The 24,149-nt window shown below is 41.3% G+C and overlaps 1 protein-coding gene across 1 annotated transcript in view; it reads right to left on the bottom strand.

Moving 5' to 3' along the window:
- The window catches only part of PLLP (plasmolipin), a 165,984-nt gene that overhangs the window by 17,519 nt on the left and 124,316 nt on the right, over positions 1-24,149 (bottom strand). The window contains exons 2-3 of the mRNA XM_069217210.1: positions 23,793-23,966; positions 10,435-10,551 (exon numbers count right to left, since the gene is read on the bottom strand). Coding sequence (XP_069073311.1) covers positions 10,435-10,551; positions 23,793-23,966 — 291 coding nt within the window. The remainder of the gene's footprint in view (positions 1-10,434; positions 10,552-23,792; positions 23,967-24,149) is intronic.

Raw genomic sequence — 24,149 nt, 5'->3', positions numbered from 1 at the left:
CCCACTACTAAAGAAACCTTAAACTCAACACATAGTCCAGAATAATTTATCACTGTATCACACGCCTTACATTCATGTTGAAATCTACTGAGAGTTGTACAACATCACAGCTATAGAAATCCTCTTAGTTAACAAACTACAAAGTGAATGGGACACTGTAACTACCAACAGTCTTAAGGAACTATGACCATCACCCTAAAGGTGATCAAAGGTGCCCTATTCATCTTTAATGGTGAGGAAGATTGACACTAGCTTGGGTACAGATGTTATCTGTTTCTTTCAAGACCACACTCAATTGCTGAAGATCAAAGATTCAACTGTACCCTCTACACTGGCACCATATAGTTACTACTAGGTAGAATCCTCTCTTCTTTGCACTTCTTCACACTTCAGCGTCCATAGGGAGCCTATGCGAGAGGAGAAAACAGGGTAGGACTGGGATAAAAAATAGGCCGGGCACCAAAATAAAGGTAGGCCACATTAGCAAAGCATATAATTAACAAAGTGGTATTATATGATAAATTAACTGTAAAAACAGGCCTGCCTGGCCATAAAACCAAAATTGACCATGGCCACAAAACTGTCCCAAAACTGCTATAAAAATGGCCCAGACACTGATCTGTCAGAGCAGTCCATTGGGCACTGACTGATTGCCCTTTAATCCAATCCAACCTTGGGTGAAGAGCAACATGGACCCTAACATCCACCTATTTGCCACAGATAAATAACTGTACATCAAAGTATCTGTGCAAGATGTCATCACCAATCTTGTGTTTCGCCTCAAGAAAATAAAGGGCTCTTCTGTCATCCTCTTCTGGACTTTTCCTTTCAAGAGGGACTTCCCCAACATTGCCTAAATCTGGGCCTAGAATACTACCTCCTTATTGCCTCTTCCTATCATCATACATGCAGCACTAGGCCAAATGCTAATATTTAGGAAATATAATCCCAGTCAACTAACAGTAGCCTCATTTTTGTACAATGTGCTTTGTTCTGCTGAGACCCGGAACTCTCCTTTTTATCTACCAGCTCCTCACATAAACTACGTTTAACCACCCAGATCAAAAATAGTTTTTTACCCTTATTTCCATTTAAAGTTCCATTGTGTTTCTCCCAACTTTGCCTCTTAGCAGTAGCACTCCCTTACTTATGCTTCAGGGTTACCTCGTCAAGGAACCGTTATCGTGTGCGTCAATTTCCTAGTCTACTTTTTCACACTTGCTGTCTCGTCTGCCTTTTGGTGCATCGATGGAGTCTGAGTGGATGTTCATCTTTGGTCCTGCTCACAAGTGCCAGATACACAGTCTAATCTTCCATGGCATAGATGTTTATGGACCTTCATCCAAACTTTCTTTTGGAACCACCTACCCTTATTCAAGCTTGAATGATGACCTTTTATGTTTCCTTATCCTCCTTTCCTCATTGCCTCTACAGGTGATATATCCTGCAGTAAAGTTCTGTTGACTGTAGTATTGAGCAGGCATTTTTCACCAACGTCTACTAACTTTAACTTACTAGCGTCTTTCATAATGCAGTGATACTGACAATTAAGCAACCGCTAAGATGAAAGTATCATTAACACCACCATGCTATCAGATAGGTTTGTTTATTGAACTATCCATGCTACAGGCCAAACGCGTGACTGATATGCACATGTGGACCACTCCAAATGTCATGCCCTTAGAGCTATACCTGTGACATTTACACCTGCAGAGTGTGCTGAACTACTAAAGAATATACTCCATGAGCTCTTGAGGGATGCAAACAACAATCTTCTCTAGCTATTGCCTTATGGCATTGTTCTGAGACAAAGGAAGGATTTCCATTGAGATGTCCTTCATTACCAGAGTCGTCCTTGACTGAAAGCATGCGAAAAAGCAAACTGCCTCGCACCAAAAAGCAAAATGCAACACACTTTCTAGTAGTCAGTGCCTTAGGTATTTGTTGGGTATTTGTCTTTTTTGCTAGTAGGTTTGTTGGATTATTGAAGTGACCCTTGTATCCTGTCTGGATCATTTCATGTGCCAGGTGTTATATTGCTCATTTATTTTCTATGATTCCTACATTTTTGTATGCACTACTGTCTATTAGTTTGACGAAAACCAATAAGAAGTGTTAAAGAAACATCATCAGGATGACCCTCTCTTTAACAATTATTTGAGCTCTGTGAGATAGTTAATACTATCTCTACCAGGTGCAACAAGATCCGGCAACACGTTCAGAGCTATTGTAGAGCTGGCAATTAACAAAAAATGCCCCAATTTGTGGACAAAGTGGTAAATAAGGAGGAGAATCCACAAGTGGAATTTTCTCCACCATACACTCCGATGATGGAGGAAACTCCACATGCGGATTTTCCTACTGATTTATCACTTCCTCCACAAATAGGGTTTTCTTTTACTGTCCAATTCAACATCAAGGCCTTACTTGGTCCTCACTTCAGAAAGACCTTTTTATTGTTTGAAAATCACAAGAAACAGTGTTCTACCAAGGCTGCACAAACCGGCTCTTACTTTGCAAACAGGCAAGAAAAAAGGATCTTTACTGTACATTTATGTGTTCTCCTGTACAAGTAACAAACTGTCCTTCATTTATCCATCGGCAAGGCATAATGCAGTTTAAAGTTCTAAACTTTTGGTTTCAAGATCCCTGCATGCAGACTGTGGCAGTGTTTGGGCTTTATTCAAAAGCCATCAACCAGGAATAGGGAAGTCATTTTGTAGTTTGACGAAACATGGTAGTCCAAACATATGTGAATATGAACTTTAAAATAAATGTGTCCGTGCATTAAACACCTTCAAGGGCAAATAATTAGGAATAGTGGGTGACCTTATCGCTGATGGACATGAACACACTAGAGAGAGCACTGCAATATAAATATTGGAACTAGGTAAATAATATTAACCCCTTCGCTGCCAGGCTTTTTCCCCCTCAGGTGCCAGGCCTTTTTTTGGCTATTTGGGGCAGTTTGCGCTTAGGCCATCATAACATTTTTTCCACATAAGCTACCCGCGCCAAATTTGCGTCCTTATTTTCCAACATCCTAGGGATTCTTTAGGTACCCAGACTTTGTTGGTTCCCCTGAAGGAGACCAAGAAATTAGTCAAAATACAGCAACAAATTTGTTTTTTTTAAAACAATGGGAAAAAAGGGCTGCAGAAGAAGGCTTGTGATTTTTTTCCTGAAAATGGCATCAACAAAAGGTTTGCGGTCCTAACATCACCATCTTCCCAGCTTTCAGGAACAGGCAGACTCGAATCAGAAAACTAATTTTTTCAACACAATTTTGGCATTTTACTGGGACATACCCAATTTTTACTATTTTTTGTGCTTTCAGCTTCCGTCCAGTTAGTGACAGAAATGTGTGTGAAACCAATGCTGGATCCCAGAAAGCTAAAGATTTTTGAAAAGTAGACAATATTCTAAATTCAGCAAGGGCTAACTTGTGTAGATCCTACAAGGGTTTTCTACAGAAAATAACAGCTGAAATTAAAAAATATTGAAATTGAGGTGAAAAAAACTGCCATTTTCCTGCACGTTTTACTCTGTAACTTTTTCCTGCGATGTCAGATTTTTGAAAGCAATATACCGTTATGTCTGCTGGACTATTTTGGTTGCGGGGATGTAGAGGGCTTGTAGGTTCATCAAGAACCCTAGGTACCCAGAGCCAATAAATGAGCTGCACCTTGCAATGGGTTTTCATTCTATACCGGGTATACAGCAATTCATTTGCTGAAATATAAAGAGTGAAAAATAGGTATCAAGAAAACCTTTGTATTTCCAAAATGGGCACAAGATAAGGTGTTGAGAAGCAGTGGTTATTTGCATGTCTCAGACTTCCGGGGTGCCTATACTAGCATGTGATTACAGGGCATTTCTCAAGTAGAGGTCTTTTTCACACACTGTCTTACATTTGGAAGGAGAAAATGTAGAGAAAGCCGAGGGACAATAGCACTTGTTTTGCTATTCTGTGTTCCCCCAAGTCTCCCAATAAAAATGGTACCTCACTTGCGTGGGTAGGCCTAATGCTCACGACAGGAAACGCAACATGGACACATCACATTTTTACATTTAAATCTGACGTGCCTAGCTGTAGATTTTGGCCTCTAGCTCAGCTGGCACCTAAGGAAACACATCAAACCTGTGCATTTTTTAAAACTAGACACCTAGGGAAATCCAAGATGGGGTGACTTGTGGAGATCTCAAAAGGTTCTGTTACCCAGAATCCGTTGCAAACCTCAAAATTTGGCCTAAAAAACACTTTTTCCTCATATTTTTGTGAAAGAAAGTTCTGGAATCTGAGAGAAGCCACATATTTCCTTCCACCGAACGTTCCCCCAATCTTCCGATAAAAATGGTACCTCACTTGTGTAGGTAGGCCTAGTGCCCACAACAAGAAATGCCCCAAACACAACGTGGACACATCACATTTTCCCAAAGAAAACAGACCTGTTTTTTGCAAAGTGCCTAGCTGTAGATTTTGGCCTTTAGCTCAGCCGGCACTTAGGGAAACCTACCAAACCTGTGCATTTATTAAAACTAGACACCTAGGGAAATCCACGATGGGGTGACTTGTGGGGCTCTCGCCAGGTTCTGTTACCCAGAATCCTTTGAAACCTCACAATTTGCCCTAAAAAACACTTTTTCCTCAAATTTCGGTGACAGAAAGTTCTGGAATCTGAGAGGAGCCACAAATTTCCTTCCAGCCAGCGTTCCCCCAAGTCTCCCGATAAATGTGGTACCTCACTTGTATGGGTAGGCCTAGCGCCCGTGACAGGAAATGCTCCAAAACACAACGTGGACACATCACTTTTTCCCAAAGAAAACAGAGTTGTTTTTTGCAAAGTGCCTAGCTGTGGATTTTGGCCTTTAGCTCAGCCAGCACAAAGAGAAACCTACCAAAACTGCACATTTTTGAAAACTAGACACCTAGGGGAATCCAAGATGGGGTGACTTGTGGGGATCTCACCCGGTTCTGTTACCCAGAATCCTTTGCAAACCCCAAAATTTGGCCAAAAAACACTTTTTCCTCATATTTCGGTGAAAGAAAGTTCTGGAATCTGAGAGAAGCCAAAAATGTCCTTCCATCCAGCGTTCTGGTAAGTCTCCCGATAAAAATGATACCTCACTTGTGTGGGTAGGCCTAGCGCCCAGGACAGGAAATGCCCCAAAACACAACGGGGACACATCACATTTTCCCAAAGAAAACAGACCTGTTTTTTTGCAAAGTGCCTAGCTGTAGATTTTGGCCTTTAGCTCAGCCGGCACTTAGGGAATCCTACCAAACCTGCGCATTTTTTAAAACTGACACCTAGGGGAATCCAAGATGGGGTGACTTGTGGGGCTCCCACCAGGTTCTGTTACCTAGAATCCTTGGCCAAAAAAACACCTTTTCCTCACATTTTGGTGATAGAAAGTTCGAGAATCTGAGACGAGCCACAAATTTCCTTCTAGCCAGCGTTCCCCAAGTCTCCCGATAAAAATGGTACCTCACTTGTGTGGGTAGGCCTAGCATCCGCAACAGGAAATGCCCCAAAACACAACGTGGACACATCACATTTTCCAAAAGAAAACAGACCTGTTTTTTGCAAAGTGCCTTGCTGTGGATTTTGGCCTCTTGCTCAGCAGCACCTAGGGAAACCTACCAAACCTGTGCATTTTTGAAAACTAGACACCTAGGGAAATCTAAGATGGGGTGACTTGTGGGGCTCTCACCAGGCTCTGTTGCCCAGAATCCTTTGCAAACCTCAAAATTTGGCCCAAAAAACACCTTTTCCTCATATTTCGGTGACAGAAAGTTCTGGAATCTGAGAGAAGCCACGAATTTCCTTCCACCCAGCGTTCCCCCAAGTCTCCCGATAAAAATGGTACCTCACTTGTGTGGGTAGGCCTAGCGCCCGCGACAGGATATGCCCCAAAACACAACGTGGACACATCACATTTTCCCAAAGAAAACAGACCTGTTTTTTGCAAAGTGCCTAGCTGTGGATTTTGGCCTCTTGCTCACCACCCCACCTTTTTTTTTTTTTTAATTCCCTGGCATCTAGTAGATTTTCTCCCCCTCCTGGGGTGTGGATAAGGGGTTAATTTTCCCATCTGCCCACTAGTGGGCAGAACAACTTTGGCCCCATTTATTTGGGGTGGGGGTATAGCCATACCCCCATCCTCTTACTTTAAAAAAAAAAAACTTCCCTGGTCTCTGCTGGGCTTTCTGCCCCCCCTTGGGGGCACATGGGCCTTCCATAAATAGGCCGATGGCCAACAGTAATGTGCCCCCATTAGGAGCGACCCTTGCCCAAGGGGCTGCCCCGCAAACAAAACACACACACCAATCCCTGGTGCCCACCGGGGGCAGAAATGGCCTAAATACAACTTGCCCCCCAGGGGAACGACCCTTACCTTAGGGGTCGCTCCCTATATATAAAAAGCAAAAGTAAACATAAAAAAATATATATCCCTTGTGTCTAGGGGTTTCTGCCCCCGGGGGCTGATCAGCCTAATTATAATAGGCCAATCTGCCCCAAAAGGCCTACAAACATTTTCCCCTCTTGGGGAACGGCCCTTGCCCAAGGGGCCCCTCCCCTTATTGAATAATATAAAATAACAAATCCCTGGTGTCTAGTGGTTTCTGCCCCCCTTGGGGGCAGACTGGCCTAATAAAAATAGGCTGATACAGAAATGGCCTAAACGTAATTTTGCCCCCTTGCCTAAAGGGTCGCTCCCCACATATAAAATAAATAAATAAAAAAAAAAAAAATTATCCCTGGTGTCTAGGGGTTCTAGGGGTTTTCTGCCCCCCTCCCCACCTGGGGTAGATCGGCCTAATATATAAAACATAATTTGGCCCCCTGGGGAGCGGCCCTTGCCCAAGGAGTCGCTCCCCACATACATAACATTAAAAAAAATTATCCCTGGTGTCTAGCGGTTTCTACTACTACTTCTAACTATGTTGGAGGCACACAAGAAGTAAAATATCATGGGGACTCTGAGACCATGGAGGGTCTGTGTAGATGAGGGAAGTAGATCGACGGTATATGTCATGATCAAACCTATGTCCAAGGTACTAATGGGAAGATCTTTTGTCACTTGTTTACTGGAACATTAACAGGGCTCATGAGAGATCTGAATGATTACAACTAACTAACATCTCTGACACAGCACCTAATGTTACAACATTCTTAGTTGAGCTTGTATGATCTTCAATGACCAGATTATCAGCTTTCTTTAGCTAGGTGAGATTGGACAATAAGGGTAAAGCGTGGGATGGACTTTTTACTGCTGTGGATCGGACTCCAATCAGGCCTGATCCTGAAACAGAACCTGATGCCTGATGTTGTCCTGTTAATGCCTTTTGACAAAATACTTGCTAGCCTAGTGCTTTGTTTGACAGCCAGGCCATTCACTATTCGAATTTGATATTAATTGTTACTTATAGCTGGGTAATAGTGAAAATAGTTTAGCCTAAAACCAAGTTGGCCAACTACAGAGATTAGTTGTAGATCACTTTCCCAAAGGTGTCTCCTTAAATAGTGATGGCTTTAATTCCAAGATTGCTGTACCATCTGTTTACCGAGACGGCATGGATGCATAGCACTTTCTGAGCATACCTGAAACAATGTTTTATCAGAAATAACCAGAATATGGTAGGTTTCAATGGGAGAGGTGATATGCTAGCAATTTAGCTAAATAACATGCTACAAAAGATGCTACTCTGCGTGTATTGACCACACATTTGTTCCTTGTGAAATCTTCAGAAGATAGGGTCTGATTTAGGGTTTTGAAGATGGATACTCCATCACAAACGTGACAAATAACTGATACATCTTATTTCAAGTACCATAGGATATAAAGCACTTAGAATGGGGAGGATAGGATATCAGTTATGTTTGTGACAGAGTAACCTGTCCACCAAACTCTAAATTATGTCCTAGAACGTTTCAGTTAAAGACCCTGAAAACGGTTTATGATCCTCAAACTTTATGGATAAAGTATTTTGGGAGAAGAGCACCTGTAGAAGCAACCTTGGACGATATGATGTCATTAAAGAGCTAGCCTACATAACAATAGTCATGGTTCGGTGTGGCAATTTGTTCTAGTCACTAATTTAATTTGTGAAGCTCAACGGGGGTGAGTACTTCAGATTACAATAATGTTGTTTGCCTATAAGAAGATCTGTTGGCAACTGGCAAGACTAATTTATTGAGGGTGCTGTAGCTCTAGCGTAATAACTCAGTGGCCCAATTTAAATAAAACTGTTTTGACAAAAAAGCAAAGTGGAATCTTGTAGCTGACAATAAGAGGGACAAATCATTGAGTTTGTGCCCAATCTCTTTAAGTGCTGCAAAGCAATATATAAGAAATTGATCAAGCACACAAAATAAGGATCTTGTTAGAACAATTGGGACAGGATGTTGCAGACAATACAGAGGCATGATGAGAATTCTAAACGTTTGTCAATAAAGTCACAGAATCATCTTCAAGAATACCACTGAAATATCCCTATGGATGCAACTGAGGGAACCTGGGATTGTGTTCACCTTAAATTGTACAATGGAGACCACACACCAAATGATTGCAGTCTAGAGGATACATTCAATCTGATGATTGCCTCTTCAGAGGCAGATAAAAGTATCATGGCCAGTAAGGCTTCTTATAGTGCAGGCAAGTTGGGTGGTAAAATAGGCTTCTGAAGGATCATCCTTGGTAATGGCTAGCTACACTTTCTCCTGGATTCAAGGCCGCTGTTCTGAATGGAATACCCTCATATTTGGAAGGGACTATAACCTTTCCCATTAAAAAGAAGAGCTGTTAGGATTCCCCTCTGAATTATAGACTCTTAGCAATGGTCACATTTAATAACTTTCCGGACGTTCTACTTCACTGCTTAAGAAGTTGAAGTAACAAATAGACATTGTCCCATTTACTCTGATTGGGGTTTTAAATAAGATGTCCATGACACAAACTGAAGTGGTGCTTACCATGATAGCCGGATTCAGCCTTGGACATTTGTGGGTCTCTCTGTACTGTGTGTTTATGGACTATTTCTCAGAGTTCAAAGACAGCAATAAATACTTACTTTTGACTACACTGATTAGGTACATGGGCATTATTTGTTTTTGTATTGGTGTTATAAATGATATATTGTACTCTCTGTAGTTGGACAGCATTAGACTGGCAAGCATTTCACATGTTTAAACAGTGTCAGACTAGGCTTTGCTTTTGCACTGATTTGATATCTTCTTTATATGTGTGGCCTAAAGTATGACCTGAGTCCAATACGTATGAATCCACCTAAAATGGACATCAGGAAGATTGGAGGAATGTCCTACGCTAATAGGTCTATATTGGGCTCAATCAAATTACTCAAGCATGCCAAGTACAATAGTTCAAAAATCAATACCCAGATAATGCAAGTGGTGACTGTTAATCTGCCAGCACATGTAGATGTTGATTTCTTAACAAGAGCTGCATCTTAGAAGTCGAGACATTGTTCTCTGGCATTGTTGCTAGACAAGACATTAGACTGGAAAGGACATTTTTTAACACAATGGTTCACTTGTGTGCTTTTGGGATATTTGGCTTTACATATTGTGACTAATACTTGCCTCTAGAAATAAAAGTTTCTGTTATGAAGTTTATATTTTAAGGACTCTGCCATCTGCCTTCAGTAGTGCATTAGGGTAGCTACCATACATTGGTCACCCTCTGGATAAGTTGGAAGCTCCCCCTTTATGAAGCTTACTAAAAATAGACATATCGCCTCTGTGGAAGTTTAACATTTAGGAATGGGTGTTGTTGCTCTATGGGGTTTAACTCCATAGAAGCTCCTGTTAGCTCTCTTGATGGCTTGAAGGCTCTCTTTGATACAATAATGTCAAATGGTTCATTTCAGGCATTAATCAAAGGCAAGATATTGCATTTTTAGTCAGTTCTGAGAAGAAGTGATTAATCTTATATGAGAATGTTTGTTTTGGACAGTGCAAACCAAAACAATGGACTTGTTCATGGACAGAGAGCATTTGCTCCAATATGTCTTCCAGGTTCCTGTTGTTTAACAAGACATTTAAGTCTGAAAGGTATTGAAGATTTTGTAATAGCGGCAACTTAGAAGTGTTGCCTCCTTCTTTATTGAATTATTCATATTTTAGCTCAATTAAATATAACAAATTGAAAACTATACAAGTTTCAAAGGTACTTATCATGAGAAAAGAGATCTTAAAATACGAATACATTTTACTAAGATAGTACTTGCTGTTGAATTCAGTCAATAAAATGTGTACAACTGTTTTTAAGTTTTGATGCTAAGTTATTAATTTCGTCATATGATTTACATAAGTGATCTTACACTAATAATTTATTAAACAATTAAAACATACAAAGTATTTTTTCATACATTTCTGGACACCATGATTGGGCCTTGTGCTGTGTACTTACTGATGCAGCTGCTCTCTTGTTGTAGATGTAGTGGCTGAAATCTGATGGGACGGATGCAGCACAGGTTATGAAGCCAGTGATATAGAGGGTTGCTGCTGCAAAGTTGTATATGAGAAGCTGGAAACAAATTAAAGTGGCAGATTAAAAGTGCTTATTACATTTGTCAAGTAGCAAAAAAAGCTCAACTGCCTTATCCATTTGGCAGTTAATTTGGCTTTTTTGAACTGATAACAATTGTTACCTAAATCATTAACCCAATTTATCCATAAAGGGCGATCTGTAGAAAAGACTGTTTTTGGAAATGTAACCAACACACAGTATTTTAAGAGGCAAACAGATCTGTGATATGAGATGGTAACTGGGGGAGCAATGTCAAGGGGATTGTATTCTATCTCATGGAACCAAATTCAAAGTAAAACACAGAGTAAAAACATATTTTTTCAGCGTGGTCAGATACCACAGCAATTCTTTGTAACCTTTCCTTAAACCAACTTATGCAATTTTTCCTGCTGTCTAGACAGATGAAATAACAGATGCAGGCCACTTTCTACTTTAGTGCTTGCAAAAATGATGCAGAAGTTTAAAAAATGAAATGCTCATTCTATTACCAAGTCTATCTGAATTTGCAAATAAGCACCCCCACAGAACTGTGCCAATCAAATGTTCAGTGAAAGTGCAGTTTGTTGACATAGAATACTAACTGTGAGATGTGTGTACAGAGGGCATGTGATCAGGAGGACTGGATTGTTTAGACAAAGTGGGTCATGGTGAAATGTACTAAATGGTCTTCTTGTAGAGGCTGCTTTTCATGACATAGTGCCGAGAGACTGCCAATTTGTTGTCTTACACCTAATGTATTAATAAGACACACAGTAAAGGAGTCACTCGCAATGAGGTGCAAAAGCCATGCCTCATGAACATGCACATCTGTAAATGCAAGGACGGAGGCCCAGGAAAGACTGTAGTCATTGATGCAATGTGCTCGCATTGCAGTCTCTTCCCTTTACAGGCTGGACATACAATGTGATATATATTAATACATTGTGGAAACAGCGTTCACAATACTGTGGTATGCTCCCCCGTCTCCGGCACTATACACTTTCAGCTTCCTGACTCACTTAACTGCAACTGGCAGGTTCAGTGCCAAAAATTATTTAAAAAAATCAAACAGTAATCAACATCCCGAAAAACTTCTTTTATTGCCTATATGTTCCATCAATTCTTCACTTTATGAATAGACTTGACTCACAATGACACAACATGACTAAAGTGATTTAGTTTGTCCTCCTGGTATGCTGTCTCACAGGACCCAATGTGTTTCAGGTCGTTAGATCCGCCATCTCCTTTTCTCCCAATTCATTAAGCTAAAAAAGAATCATATCTGATCCTGGAGATCTTTCCACCACATATGAATTATTTGAACAGAAATTCAACCATCAAGGCTATCCTCAACCAGTGCTTGATCAAGCAGTGAACAGGGTACAGACATTGCAAAGGAAGAACTTGTTAAGCTGAATCTAAAAGGATGTGTATATTGAAATATTACATATTAGGACTATAGGTGGTACATCCTTCTCCGTCCAAGCAGCCAAACTATGGAATTCATTACCTCCAACTATAAGAGCCACAGATAACTTTCTTGTCTTCAGAAAACTACTCAAGAGTTGGCTCTTTCCTTCATAACCACCTTTTTCAAAAAACTATGAACTGCATATGCCTATGTGGATAATTTGTTTTTTTCAGATTATATGTATATTTCTATTTATTTATAGTTTCTTTGGAAAATATGTATTGCTACTATGTCATAACAATAAAATACACACACACTCTTTAAACCTGTCTGACTAAGTATTTTTTTTACCCATGATTCTAATTATGTATTGTATTTGCATATGTGTGTGTGTGTGTGTGTGTATATATATATATATATATATATATATATATATATATATATGTATGTGTATGTGTATATGTTGTTTCTGTGCTTGACATGTTCGTGGATCATTGCATGGCTCCTGGTTTTTTGGGTTGTTATACTAGATATCTATGAATTCCTGCTCTCATCTTATCACACTTATCTACTCATCACTCGTATGTCATGTCTCTATCAAACTATCCTCCATTCTCACTCTGACTCATCCCAAATCCCTTCTACCACTTTCATCTCCTAAATATCTCTGCCTAAGCTCTTCCCTCCACATCTAACTCACCAAACGTCACTCTACCTCTGTGACCTCCCACACAACCCTACTAAATTCTCCTGCATTCATCTCACCCTGCTACTATGCTCTCCCTAACCCTTCCACATACTCTTCCCCCTCCACCCCCCTTTACTCATCCCAAGCCTTTGGGTTGAGTAAATAAAGGATATACTCCCAATTAACACCTCTGGATTTATTTCCTCCTCCACCCCTCCATTACTCCAGTCTAACTAACAAACTCTCATATCCGCGGCTCAAATTAACTCATAATAATACTAAAACTGTACTCATTATTTAACGATACTAATCCATCACTAATTCTTGTTGGGTTCCGGAGTAGCGTGCTACTCATCGAAAAGCGCTTCGATGCCTCGTCAGGGGTAGTAAGCGCTATATAAATACGATTACAATACAATACAATACAATAAAAGCACAATTAATAAAAAATATCAACAATAGAAATGGGAAATTCTCCAGAATTAAGCCGATTTCCAGGGCTTGTAAAAAAACAAACCATTGTTCCCATAAAGCAGATCAAGGAACATTAAGGAGGTTTTAACGTTAACGGGTCGAAAGCAGAATATTAACTATTAAGGCACTCTGAAGTGTTTGAATTGCATACATTTTAATAATGTGATAACTAGTCATACAGTTACACATCTTTCTAAAGGACACACCATCAAGGTGAGTCATTCAGCAGAATTATAATACAAAAAATGTAGTATAATCATTTAAGTGTCCATGTGGAAAAATGTATGTAGGTAAGCCCGGGAGAAAAATGAAAGTGCAGATTACAGAACACAAGAGCAATATACGAAATAAGTTGAAAACATCAAGTGTGGGCATGCAATGGTTGGAGGCAGGTGGTTACATTATACAATTAAGATTTCAAGTCTTGGAAGTAGTCAACCCAAAGGTGGAAAAGGACACCAAAAATGCTCTTAAAATTGGATTCTTTTGAATTAGATGTTTAGATACTATGCAACTACTCGGAATGAACTATAAATTGGAATATGTCTGTTTTCTTTGAAGCGTTGCACTTTAAACTTGTACTTTCCACACAAGTAATGTTTCACTATCCACAGAGTTACAGGGAGATGAGGTAACCCTGAATGCCCTTGGAGCCAGATCTTCAGAAAGAAGAAAGTAAGACTGACTTTGAGACCATGCTGACCTGGCCATGGAGGTACGGCCTGAAGAAGTGGAAACTGGGACTAATGCAGAGAATCAGAGACAAAATAACCTCTCAACATGAAGACAGGAACCTGTTAGTACAACAAATTTGACGATAATCCTTTTCTGTATCTTAACCCCAGTAACCAATGGGGCTCTGGGTATTGAAAAAAAGTTTTTACTTCTTTGCTTGTTTCCACTTTAGTATCATTGTTATGCTAAAAGGGAATGGTGGCAGGAAAGCAACACAGGAAAGAACATGGAATTAGGTGACTTGACTGTGAAGGATAGAGACATACTTCCTTAAAAGACACAGAAAGCACCTAATACTCTTCTAGTAGACCTACTTCATGGGGACCGAATATATTTCCTGAGAAGGGGTTAATACAAGCTGTCTTCCCATGCCGGATATAGTAGTGCTCAAGAGGGGTAGACGTGATGGTGTGAAAAACAATTCCACTACAAGTCAACAAGGAATATTCATACGCAACCTATGCTACACATCAGTAACTGGCATCTGGAAAAGAGAGAAATTCATGATAGTGTTTATGCCCCTCTCAGACACCAAGAAAATGCACTTAACTGATTGTGCTCACTGTTTCTTGAGATCCTTGACACATATCATTAGGATATCAATTTTAATGATGTCCTGAATGCAAAAGTGGACACACGGACAGGTGGTGAAGGATCAGGGAAAGACAAGTACATCGCTAGCTAAAATTGCCTGAAATTTTCACTAGTTAGACCTGTGGCTCTTCAAACATGGCCAATAGACACAATGCTCCTATTTCTTATGATATCACTTGTTCTTCAGACTGGGCCACCTGTTTATCCCAGTTGTTGAACTTCCCAATATACTGGGGAGTTAATACATGGTTAGCATAATCTCAGATCATTTCCCAGTGATGCTCATAATGGGAACTAGGGATTGAGATGTGTGGAATATTTGAACATAGAAAGCCTGAGAACACAGGGGAAGAAGCTGAGTGGGGTATCTTGTCTGTACTATGAAGGAAATATGGGAACAGTGCAAGCTAGTGGTCAACCTATGGGTTGTATATAAAATAGTAGTCAGAGGCTAAGCCCCAATGCAAAAACACTTCAGTGTAGGAAATGAGTGGAAAAGATACAGAAGCTATTAAAGGAGGTAATGAGGAGAGTGATTCAGCTTGAAACACACAAAAGATGATGAGAGGAATGCTTGAAATGTATCTAATTTAGCCAAAAGTTGTTTCATTCTGATTGGGACTCATCAGCTTGGTTCCAGTGTCACTGTTCTGTTGGAAAGTGACAGTGAACCACAACCACACATTCACTGGATGCACCCCTTCGCACTCAGAGTGTTATCACAAAGTGACAGGTAAGACACAAAATTTATTGAGTTTCATCTAGCCTCCTTCAAAGCAGAACCAGGCTGCATTTGAAAGTAATAACTTAAGGCTTATGACATGTTGTGTTGATCAGACATCAGCCATTATCAACTCTGTGAAAATGTCCTTTTCGCTCAGTGTGCAGCTCCAGTTACAGAGGAGCTAGTCAGATGTGGTGTCAGCTCACCGGACTGAGAATGAGAGATATCAAATCCTAATAATGGAGGGTTTATAAACCAACTTTCATAGTTATACACCATACTGGACTGGTTACACAGAGGTAGGTTATCTACAAAGTGCATTACTTGGCCACTCTTGGTCACATAAAAAAATGACAGCCTATCAGATTTGAAGGCTGAATTAAGTTATCACTTTTAGTTTTTAACTTATGTGAGAAAGAATATTGTACGCATTTTTTAACTGTACTGAATGAATGATGTCCACTTAGTTAGAAAAAAAACATAACTCACTTTACTGATGGCACCATGCCACAAAACTAAATCTGATTCTGCTCTGGTATGGAAAAGTTTAGAAAGCCATAGCCCAGATCAACAAAAAGTACTGCAATGTCATAATGGTAACAGACAGTACACTATCTAAATACAAATTGATAATGACAGTAAAGTATGGCTCTGAAGAAGGAGCACCTTCTCCAAAAAGATGCTAGCCATTTTGAAAGAATAGGCAGGGTAGAAGTCAGAGGATATTTCTTGGTCTTTGCACATCTTGGTAGAAATGTCTAAGCAACCCGGCTATGAGTTCAGTGGTTATGTAAATCCTCTGAAGTTTTTGTTAAAGCTGGAGGACAATCTGTCAGTGGAACTCCTTCCACCATATATTCTAATGGTGGACGAAATTCCAACAGTGTGTTCTTCGGATTTAGCAATTTCACAAGAAATCCAAAGATTTTACAATTCCACCCAACTATTAGGTCCTTAATCTATTCACTAGGTGCATCTTTTCCAGACCCCCTGGCTCCCTCCTCCATGGGAAGCCCAACTTGTGTTGTCAATAGAAAGCATTTGTGGTTGATTAGGCTGGGATGGTTTGTAAGGGGATGGTGGTAGGAAGGAGGAGAGAGATAGATCTGCCTGGCTAAGAACACCTTTTGCCATGTTGGATATTCACTGTTATTAACCCTGGGGAATTTACCCTGGTATTTGTCTTGCTGCCGAGCAGGAACTTTGTCATATTGTTAAGAAGGTGGAAGTGGGAACCTAGATAGAAGATTCTTTGTGAGGACCTACTAGTAGCACACTAGTTTACCCCTTAAGCACCAATGCTCACCCTCATAACTGGACCTTCAGGATAAAAGGGCAATTAGAGGAGAGGAAGACTTCACTGCATGTTAAGTGAGAAAACCCTTCCTTGTCTGCTAGACAAAAACTGGAAGTGGCGTTCTACTTCTAGTCTGAAACTCCGCTTCAAAAACATGCTCCATATTTTATTTATTGAGTGTTTTTTATATGAAGTGGTTCAGTGGCTCTGCCTGAAAATGAAAGAGTATCAAAAATGCAGTATGGCAAAATGCAGAATTAGGGGAAATGTTAAGTGAAAAGAAACGTTTTCAGCTGTCCAACTGTGGAAGAGAGTTTTCTGATTAACCACCAAGAACTGATGAGTGTGGTGGAGACAGATTGCTTATGTCCTGGAGAAGATGCCTCTTGAGGCGTAAAGTCCTGGGAAACAGTGAAGGTCCGGATTCAGAAGAAAACTTCACACATAACCAAGTTTTTATTCGTAAGACTTTACTGGCTTATGATGGTTGTAGGTAGCCCACTACTACATTTTCCAAGAGGATGCAGGTCACTTCGATGTATACTAAGGGCTATGAGCCAGAAAACATATAGGTAGCTTCAGTGTGCCGGGGTTTAGCACTCAACACAAAGTATACTGCCAGTGAAAATACTTTAACTTTGGAAGGCTTCTGTCGAGAAGATTGAGGGAACTTTGTGACAAGTATCTGAAAAAGATGTATCCTCCTGAGATACAGGAAGTGTCTTGACCGGGTCAAAGTTTACGTTTTCACAAACCTGTTCCCTGGAAGCGAATGACAAATATATAGGTAAGTTCTTTAAATCCTCTACAGAAGGAAATGTATCACTGAAGGCCCTATGCACATCTAAAGTCAGTCTGACACAGTACTGTTTGAAGCTTTTCTTCAGCTCAGTGGCTGACAGAGGACTCATGGCTAGTGTTGTCATGCTTCTTCAGCCCTGCTTACATACTGGGTAGCTTTGTTGAACTGGGAAAATATTTCCTTCATTAAAAGGACCAAGTTAAAATGAAAAAACCTTTATCATGATTCACCCAAAAATATAAAGTGCAAAGATGATGTTGAGAAATTTCCTCTACCGCTTGAATTTACTTTTGCATTTTTGGGAATTCCCAAACATTTCTCTAATACATCAAAAAAGCTGAGCCAGTTGCTGTGTAACAGGCACACTACAGGGACAGTTTTGTGACTGTTTCCAATGTTAGTATCCCCACTGTACGCACAGTACACGTCTTCTTTAGGGAAAGACAACGTCTATATGCAATTGCATATTTTTTTCCTCCGCTGAGAAACCCCTTCACGTAAAGCCCCACGAAGTTTGGGTATGTTTCTTTTCTCATCGAATTCTGAAAGGGGAGTTAGTTCAGCTTTTTGAAGGTGCTAATCATGACAACTCCAGGCTGGGAAAGTGTCAGAGAGACACTTGTCAGTGCTCTCAGAGTCAGAAGTTTGTCAGTGTTCACAAACTCACAAAGCTAACCACAAACTGGAACCCCAAATTACCACCCTTTGAATGACAGGACCTCCTGAGCACTTGCATGTAGTCATTGTGTAGAATCGCTTAGGACTAAATTAATTTCCACTGACTAGATAGCCTCCTGTGAATACATACTAGGGCATGTATTACAGAAAGCGCTCCGGGGGGCACAATGGATATGTGTACCTGCTGTGTGTGCCTCTTGGGCACTTCGGTATTACAGAAGAGAACACATATGCTTGTGTGGCCCCTTCTGTAATTCAGGTAGTATATGTAGCACCAGTGGTATCTCATGGAGGCATTTCCTCATTTGAATGGGGGGTGTGGCCCCATAGAAATGAAGGAATCTCTTTACCTCTGCACCCGCACCGTATTATGGATGTTGGTGCAAATGCAAAGAAGCCACCAGGAGGTGCAATGACACTGCACCACAAAAAGGTGCCACACTGTCAGTGCACCCCCTCAGGTCGGCCTTCTGAAGGGGAAAAGTGGGGGGTCCTATGGACCCCTCCCAGAGATTCCTTTGCAGGTGGGGGCAGTCACTCACTGCACTTGCCTGCAAAGGGATCTCTAATCCCTTTTTACAGTGCAGAAGAATTTCCACCTGCACAGTGAAACACAGAGAGGTTTTGGAGCAGCGACTCCATATTTCACTTCCATATGCTTCCCCCAGGGCAGCAGGAGTTACCGGCTGCTCTGAGTGCAGTGCATTCACTGTAATAGGGTGCACTTTTCCTGTTTGCAGATGGTGCAACTGTTTAAAGGTACGTCATAGCGCAAACTGGAAAAGTGCGCCCTATGTGTAGTAGGACCGAAGTTGTAAACATAGCTCTTTTCTGCAAAAAGCATATGTTTAAGCTTATAATACCTTCTTAATAGAACCCATTGACTAGGAAAAACTTCTTGCTTTAGTCCAATCCCATACAATGGATTAAAGGCTGCATAGGTCCCGGCTGAAGTTTCGTAAAACACATGACCATTTTTTTTTTTTACCACATTTGCTGTATTTCTATTCATTTTAACACAAGGGATTTAGCATTGATTTGGTTTATATTTTCATAAGGCTCGATCCTATTTCCAATCTATTTATTTGTACTTACATTTTTTCTTTGAACAAATCCTAGCTATTTATCTTGTAAATTTAAAAGCGTTCTGCATCTCATCCAGACACATTGACAATGTTTATTTTGCGATACAGTTTACTTCAGGCAAGGATGAGAGACTTTTAAGCTTTATGATCTTCAGTAGCAATTTGGGGGCACATTTATTAAAAACCTGTGTTGCCCTTGCGCCACGCAAGAGTGATGCAACTCTTAAGTTAGATTTATCAAGCTATGCAAGGCTACCTTGCATGGCCTTGCCTCTCTTGATAGAACTAGAGTGACGCATTGCAGAGCAAATCGCTGCACTGCATTATTCTGCCCTGGGAAGGCAATCCATGGGTGGAGCGTGGGTGTTCCCATGCATCCACCCATGGATTTCAGTGCATTCCCAGATTTACCATTACTGGCAGACCTGAGAATGCATCAAACTCCTACGCCTCCCCAGGTAAGGCGTAACAAGGAGAAATATCTTTATTTCTCTTTGTTCCTTCCTCTTTCTACGTGTGCTGCACTCTGAAGCACACATAGAAAGAGGAAAATGCCTCTCAGGATTGTTTTGGTGCAGGAAGGTACCCAATCATGCTTAAAAACAATCCTGCTTTAAGCGCAGGTACCCTTGCCCCATGGTGCAAGGGTGCCTGCATTGGCACTAGGCAGCACATTGTACGCCTGCGCAGGGAAAAGACAGGAATGCACCGTACAATGTTAAGTACGGTGCATTCCTGCCCTTTCCCTATCAAGCAGCACAGCAAGGAGACTTGTTGCGTTGCACTGCATGATTTTTTAATACATAAGCCCCTTGGTTTAAAGTGTTTCAGTGCCAACTGGCATACAGCATGAAGGTCAGTAGAAAGCACATTTGAAATTTAGTTTTCAGTTTTTTCCTGAACCCTATGCAATTTGGTTAGGCTGTCATTCATGGTCTAAGTGGTCTTCCATACCCTCAGGCATTGGGTCCCCATCCTAATGCCTCAATGTTTCAACAGTTTGAAAGTTCATTGGTTTATTTAATGTGTGGTCTTTGAGTGTAGATCCTGTGTTGTGTTTAATGGGGCCCACTTACAACAAGTATTCCGAGCCTTGTAGCCTTGAAATCAAACCAGTAACAAGTAGACACGGGCTGGAACATCACCCTTAACCAGGAGCCATAGGAGGCCCATTAAGGCGATTTGATGTGGTTATTCCTGCACTGATTCAAGCGCATTCTGTCCATCTGATTTTGTAACTTTTCGAGCCTGCTGAGTTTCTTAGGTAGGGCTGTGTAGATGTGGATACAGTAATCTTGAGCCCTATTTCATTGTACTTGGCCCACAACAAAAGTTCTACAATTTTATATAATTTCAAGTTAATCCCTATAGAATGGGAAATTACTATTTGGAACTGATTCTACTAGTCATAACTCACACACAATATTCACCAGTCCAGTGGTTTTACTACATGCAGTTATCATCTGCTCTGAGCAGGTGGTAAAGGTATGTGTGGGCCTGCTGGTTTGGTAGGGTGTGAGGTAGAGTATGTAATGGCAGGGGAAGATTTATCTGTTTCCTATTCTGTTTTCTTTTAAACCAAAATGCAGAATGAGGCTTGACTCCTATGTAGCCAAAATCTTGTGCAAGTTTTCTGGAAAAAATTACTGTCCAGGAAAATTGGGTCAGATTTTCTCACACTTAGGTAAAATGGATGTGTAAAAGCCAACCAACTTGGATTCAGTTATGGCTTGTTGTGCTCACAAGGGGCGGGGAGGGGCAGGTGCGGCGGGGTGGGGGAGTGGGAAGGGGTAAAATTTAATTACAAAATTAAAAAATAAATAAAAAATACTTACCTGATCCGCCACCACGCCGCTTCTCTTTCTCTTGTCGCTCCAGGCCCAGGCTCCCAGCCTGCCCTGCAACCAATCCTGACGCTGCTCAGGGCAGTGTCAGGATTGTCTGGGAGCGCCCAGCCGGGTCACTCCCAGGCAGACTGGGAGCCTGTGCCGGCTCTCTCCAGGCTGGTAACACAGTGCTGGGCTGGAGAGAGCCTAATGCGCATGTGTGTTTGGCTGGCCCAAGATGGCCAGCCAAACATACATGCGCACTGAGGGGAGTGCACAGTGCACTCCCCTTGTCCAGGTCATCCTACAAGGCCCCGAACCCTTAACAAACAAAACAATAATAAGCATGGTTTATTACTGTTTCGTTTGTTAAAGGATTTGCAACGGCTGCTGCTGGCGGGGGAACAACGCTCCTCCACCCTAACGGAGGAGCTGAAGCTGCTTGGATTGAGATGGAGCCAAATTCAACAAGGTAATTCTGCTTTACCCGACCTGTAATCAGCCCCTATGTGTGTCATGATCAGCGTTCATGTGAGTTCCACCCGGTAGTAAGTTTGGATTAAGGGAAGGATTTTATAACCAGGGCAAACAAGCGCTGAGACTCTTAACTATTGCATTGATTTGGGGAGTGGAAAGGGGCTTAGAATAGAAAAGGATTTTCAACTTCCTTGCTTTCTGTAAGAGAAGAATAAGTGTTCTAAGGCCTCAGGGCCAAACAAAAAGCAGTGAGATATGTGCAGCTCTTTGTATCACTAGAAGTGTGTCTTTAGTTCCATTTCTGCAGGAGAAGCTCCCCTTCTTCAAAGAGCATATGGCCCAAGCATGAATTAACCTAGGTCAAATTCTGTGGTTTGCCTTCCATTCTGTAGTGGATTTGTCTAACCTCAGTGCACATTTGAAATGTCACCTTGCATTGTACAAGAATTTGCATTAGGGCAGTGCACATAAACATTGAACAAAATGCAGGACAGGGATGACCTCCGCTGTACCCAGCATTACCACATTTGTGAGGATGACCATTAATCCAATCTTAATTCTGAACTGCAGTATGAGAGAAAGGACTGGATAAACCTGTTGACCTTTAAGTTCTTTATTTCTATGGGAATTCCACTGGTGTTCAGGCCACGTTATCAAAGGTGAAACAGGGGTACAACTGATAAGGACAGAAACCTGCATCTCCTTATTGTTTTTTCAGTTTAGGGAGTGTGGGAGGTTAGTCACAGCTCACACCATGAGCGGGATCCTATGGTCGACCAATCGGATTTCATAAAGGTACAGTGAGCGACATCTTACAACTTATACAGTGATACATATTAGAGTTCTATGTACTAAATTACTGTGATTTTGCATTAGTATTGAATATAAGTAAGGGTTATCTCTAATATATATATATATATATATATATATCAGACATTCTCAGTATAAATTGACCATTCACCAGAACAGAAAATGCTCTTGCATGCTTAAATACACTCTCTCTACCATGTTTCTGTTCGCCCACTCTAGCACACGCAGCTTAGCTTATGATGCACGTTTTATTTTTCTATTAGTTACTTTCTATGCTTCATTCAGTCTTCTACCTTTTCCTGGATGGTTTTCAGACACAGGAAACCACAGTAGCATACTCTTCCAATGTTTACTTCAGAGTGACGTCTATGAAGGCCTGTGTGATTATCACTGTGGGATACTGTTGAAATGTACCCATCAAAATCTAAACAGTGCTATTTACAATCGTTTCATCGTCTATTGCCATTTACACATTATTCTTGATTTGCCTAATAATTAAATGATGTAATACTTTTGTATAGGTCTTTTTTCGTTTCTATGGAGCATGATAATTTCAAAGGTTAGACACCAGAGTTGGTTCAAATGTCATTTACCTAGCATTAGGCATCTCTGGCACTGATGGAATCTATACTGTACAGCCGCGGCCCATCCTTTAGGGCGGAGGGGCCATGCCCCCTCCACCTTTTGCCCCTCATGAAGAGTGCCTGTCAGGCTGTGCAAAGGTCAGCCTGACAGGCACTCTTCATGTTCAGCTTAGGCAGCCAGGAGCGAGACATGCGCGATTTGCGCAGACTCCTGGCTGCCTGAGCTGAACTTTGCTGGGCTTAAGAGGTCACAGCTCCTATGGGCGTGACCTCCTCGGCTCAGCAATGGTGCCTCGAGGCCCTTCCCCTCGGTGACGAGGAGAAGCGTCACCCATTGACTCCGACCTGGGCACTTCAGGTTTAAGCCCTGAAGCGCCCAGGGCGAGTGTCAATCAGTGACACCTCGTCACAGAGTGGGGTGGGGTCAGACATCTCACTGACCCCATCCCATTCTGTGATGAAGTTGGGACTGCTGCCTTCCCTCATTGTCTGACCTAAGGTCAGCAAGCGAGGGAAGGCAGCAGTCCCAACCCTCCTAAGACCTCCGAGCTGAAGGTAAGTGTGTGTATGATTTTTTTTTAATGAATGTTTGGTGCGTGCGTGTATGCTTGAATGTTGATGAGTGTTGTGAATGGATGTGTGTGCGTATGTGAATGAATGAGTGTGAGTGTGCTTCCCGCCCGCCACCCTCCCTCCTAAAATTACCGGCAGCCACTGCTACTGTATCAGAGAAACACACCAGTGAAGCGGGAGCATCTTCCAGCCGGACCTAAGTCAAGCTCATCTCAGCACTTCCTTGAAGAAGACTTTTACAATAAGGTGACTCCTACTTGACACAATCTCCTTCTGTATGCGCAACAGTCACCAAATCAATCAGAAAGATATGTCGACTAAAATTACCACCATATTAAGCTACATTTGTTTTATCTTTATTTTCTATATATTTTACAATATGGCTGTGATTAGTAGCTCTATTTTGACAGCAGACATTTTCTACCAGAATTTATTTGTCTACCTGTTGCACTCAGGCCACACTTAGAAAGATGAGATTTCGGTGTTACAAACCATACTTACCACTAAGTCACAGGGCACCATGCTACATTTGAAATGTAGTTGCAGCAGAAGAAGCACAAACAAAATGACTGTTGCTATCCAGCAGAAGACCGCCACAAACATGACCCAACTGTAGGCCGGAACGTACTGATAATGTGAATCTGCGATAAGAGCCCAAACTAGTAGGCCCAGCACCTACAAAGAAAACAAATAAAAGCCTAATTAAGATTTGAAAACAATATGCATATGAGACATTGAATCAAAATGTGAAGGTAACAACAATTAGTTATGACGTCATTTGGGAAGCAAAGTTGTGTATTGTATCCTGAAACTTAGCACGGAGTTTATCATGAGAGATTTCCGTCTGTGTTCTAGAAA

The sequence above is a fragment of the Pleurodeles waltl genome, chromosome 12 (assembly GCF_031143425.1).
Source record: "Pleurodeles waltl isolate 20211129_DDA chromosome 12, aPleWal1.hap1.20221129, whole genome shotgun sequence".
Lineage (NCBI taxonomy): Eukaryota > Metazoa > Chordata > Amphibia > Caudata > Salamandridae > Pleurodeles > Pleurodeles waltl.
This window is presented reverse-complemented; position numbering and strand designations above follow the sequence as displayed.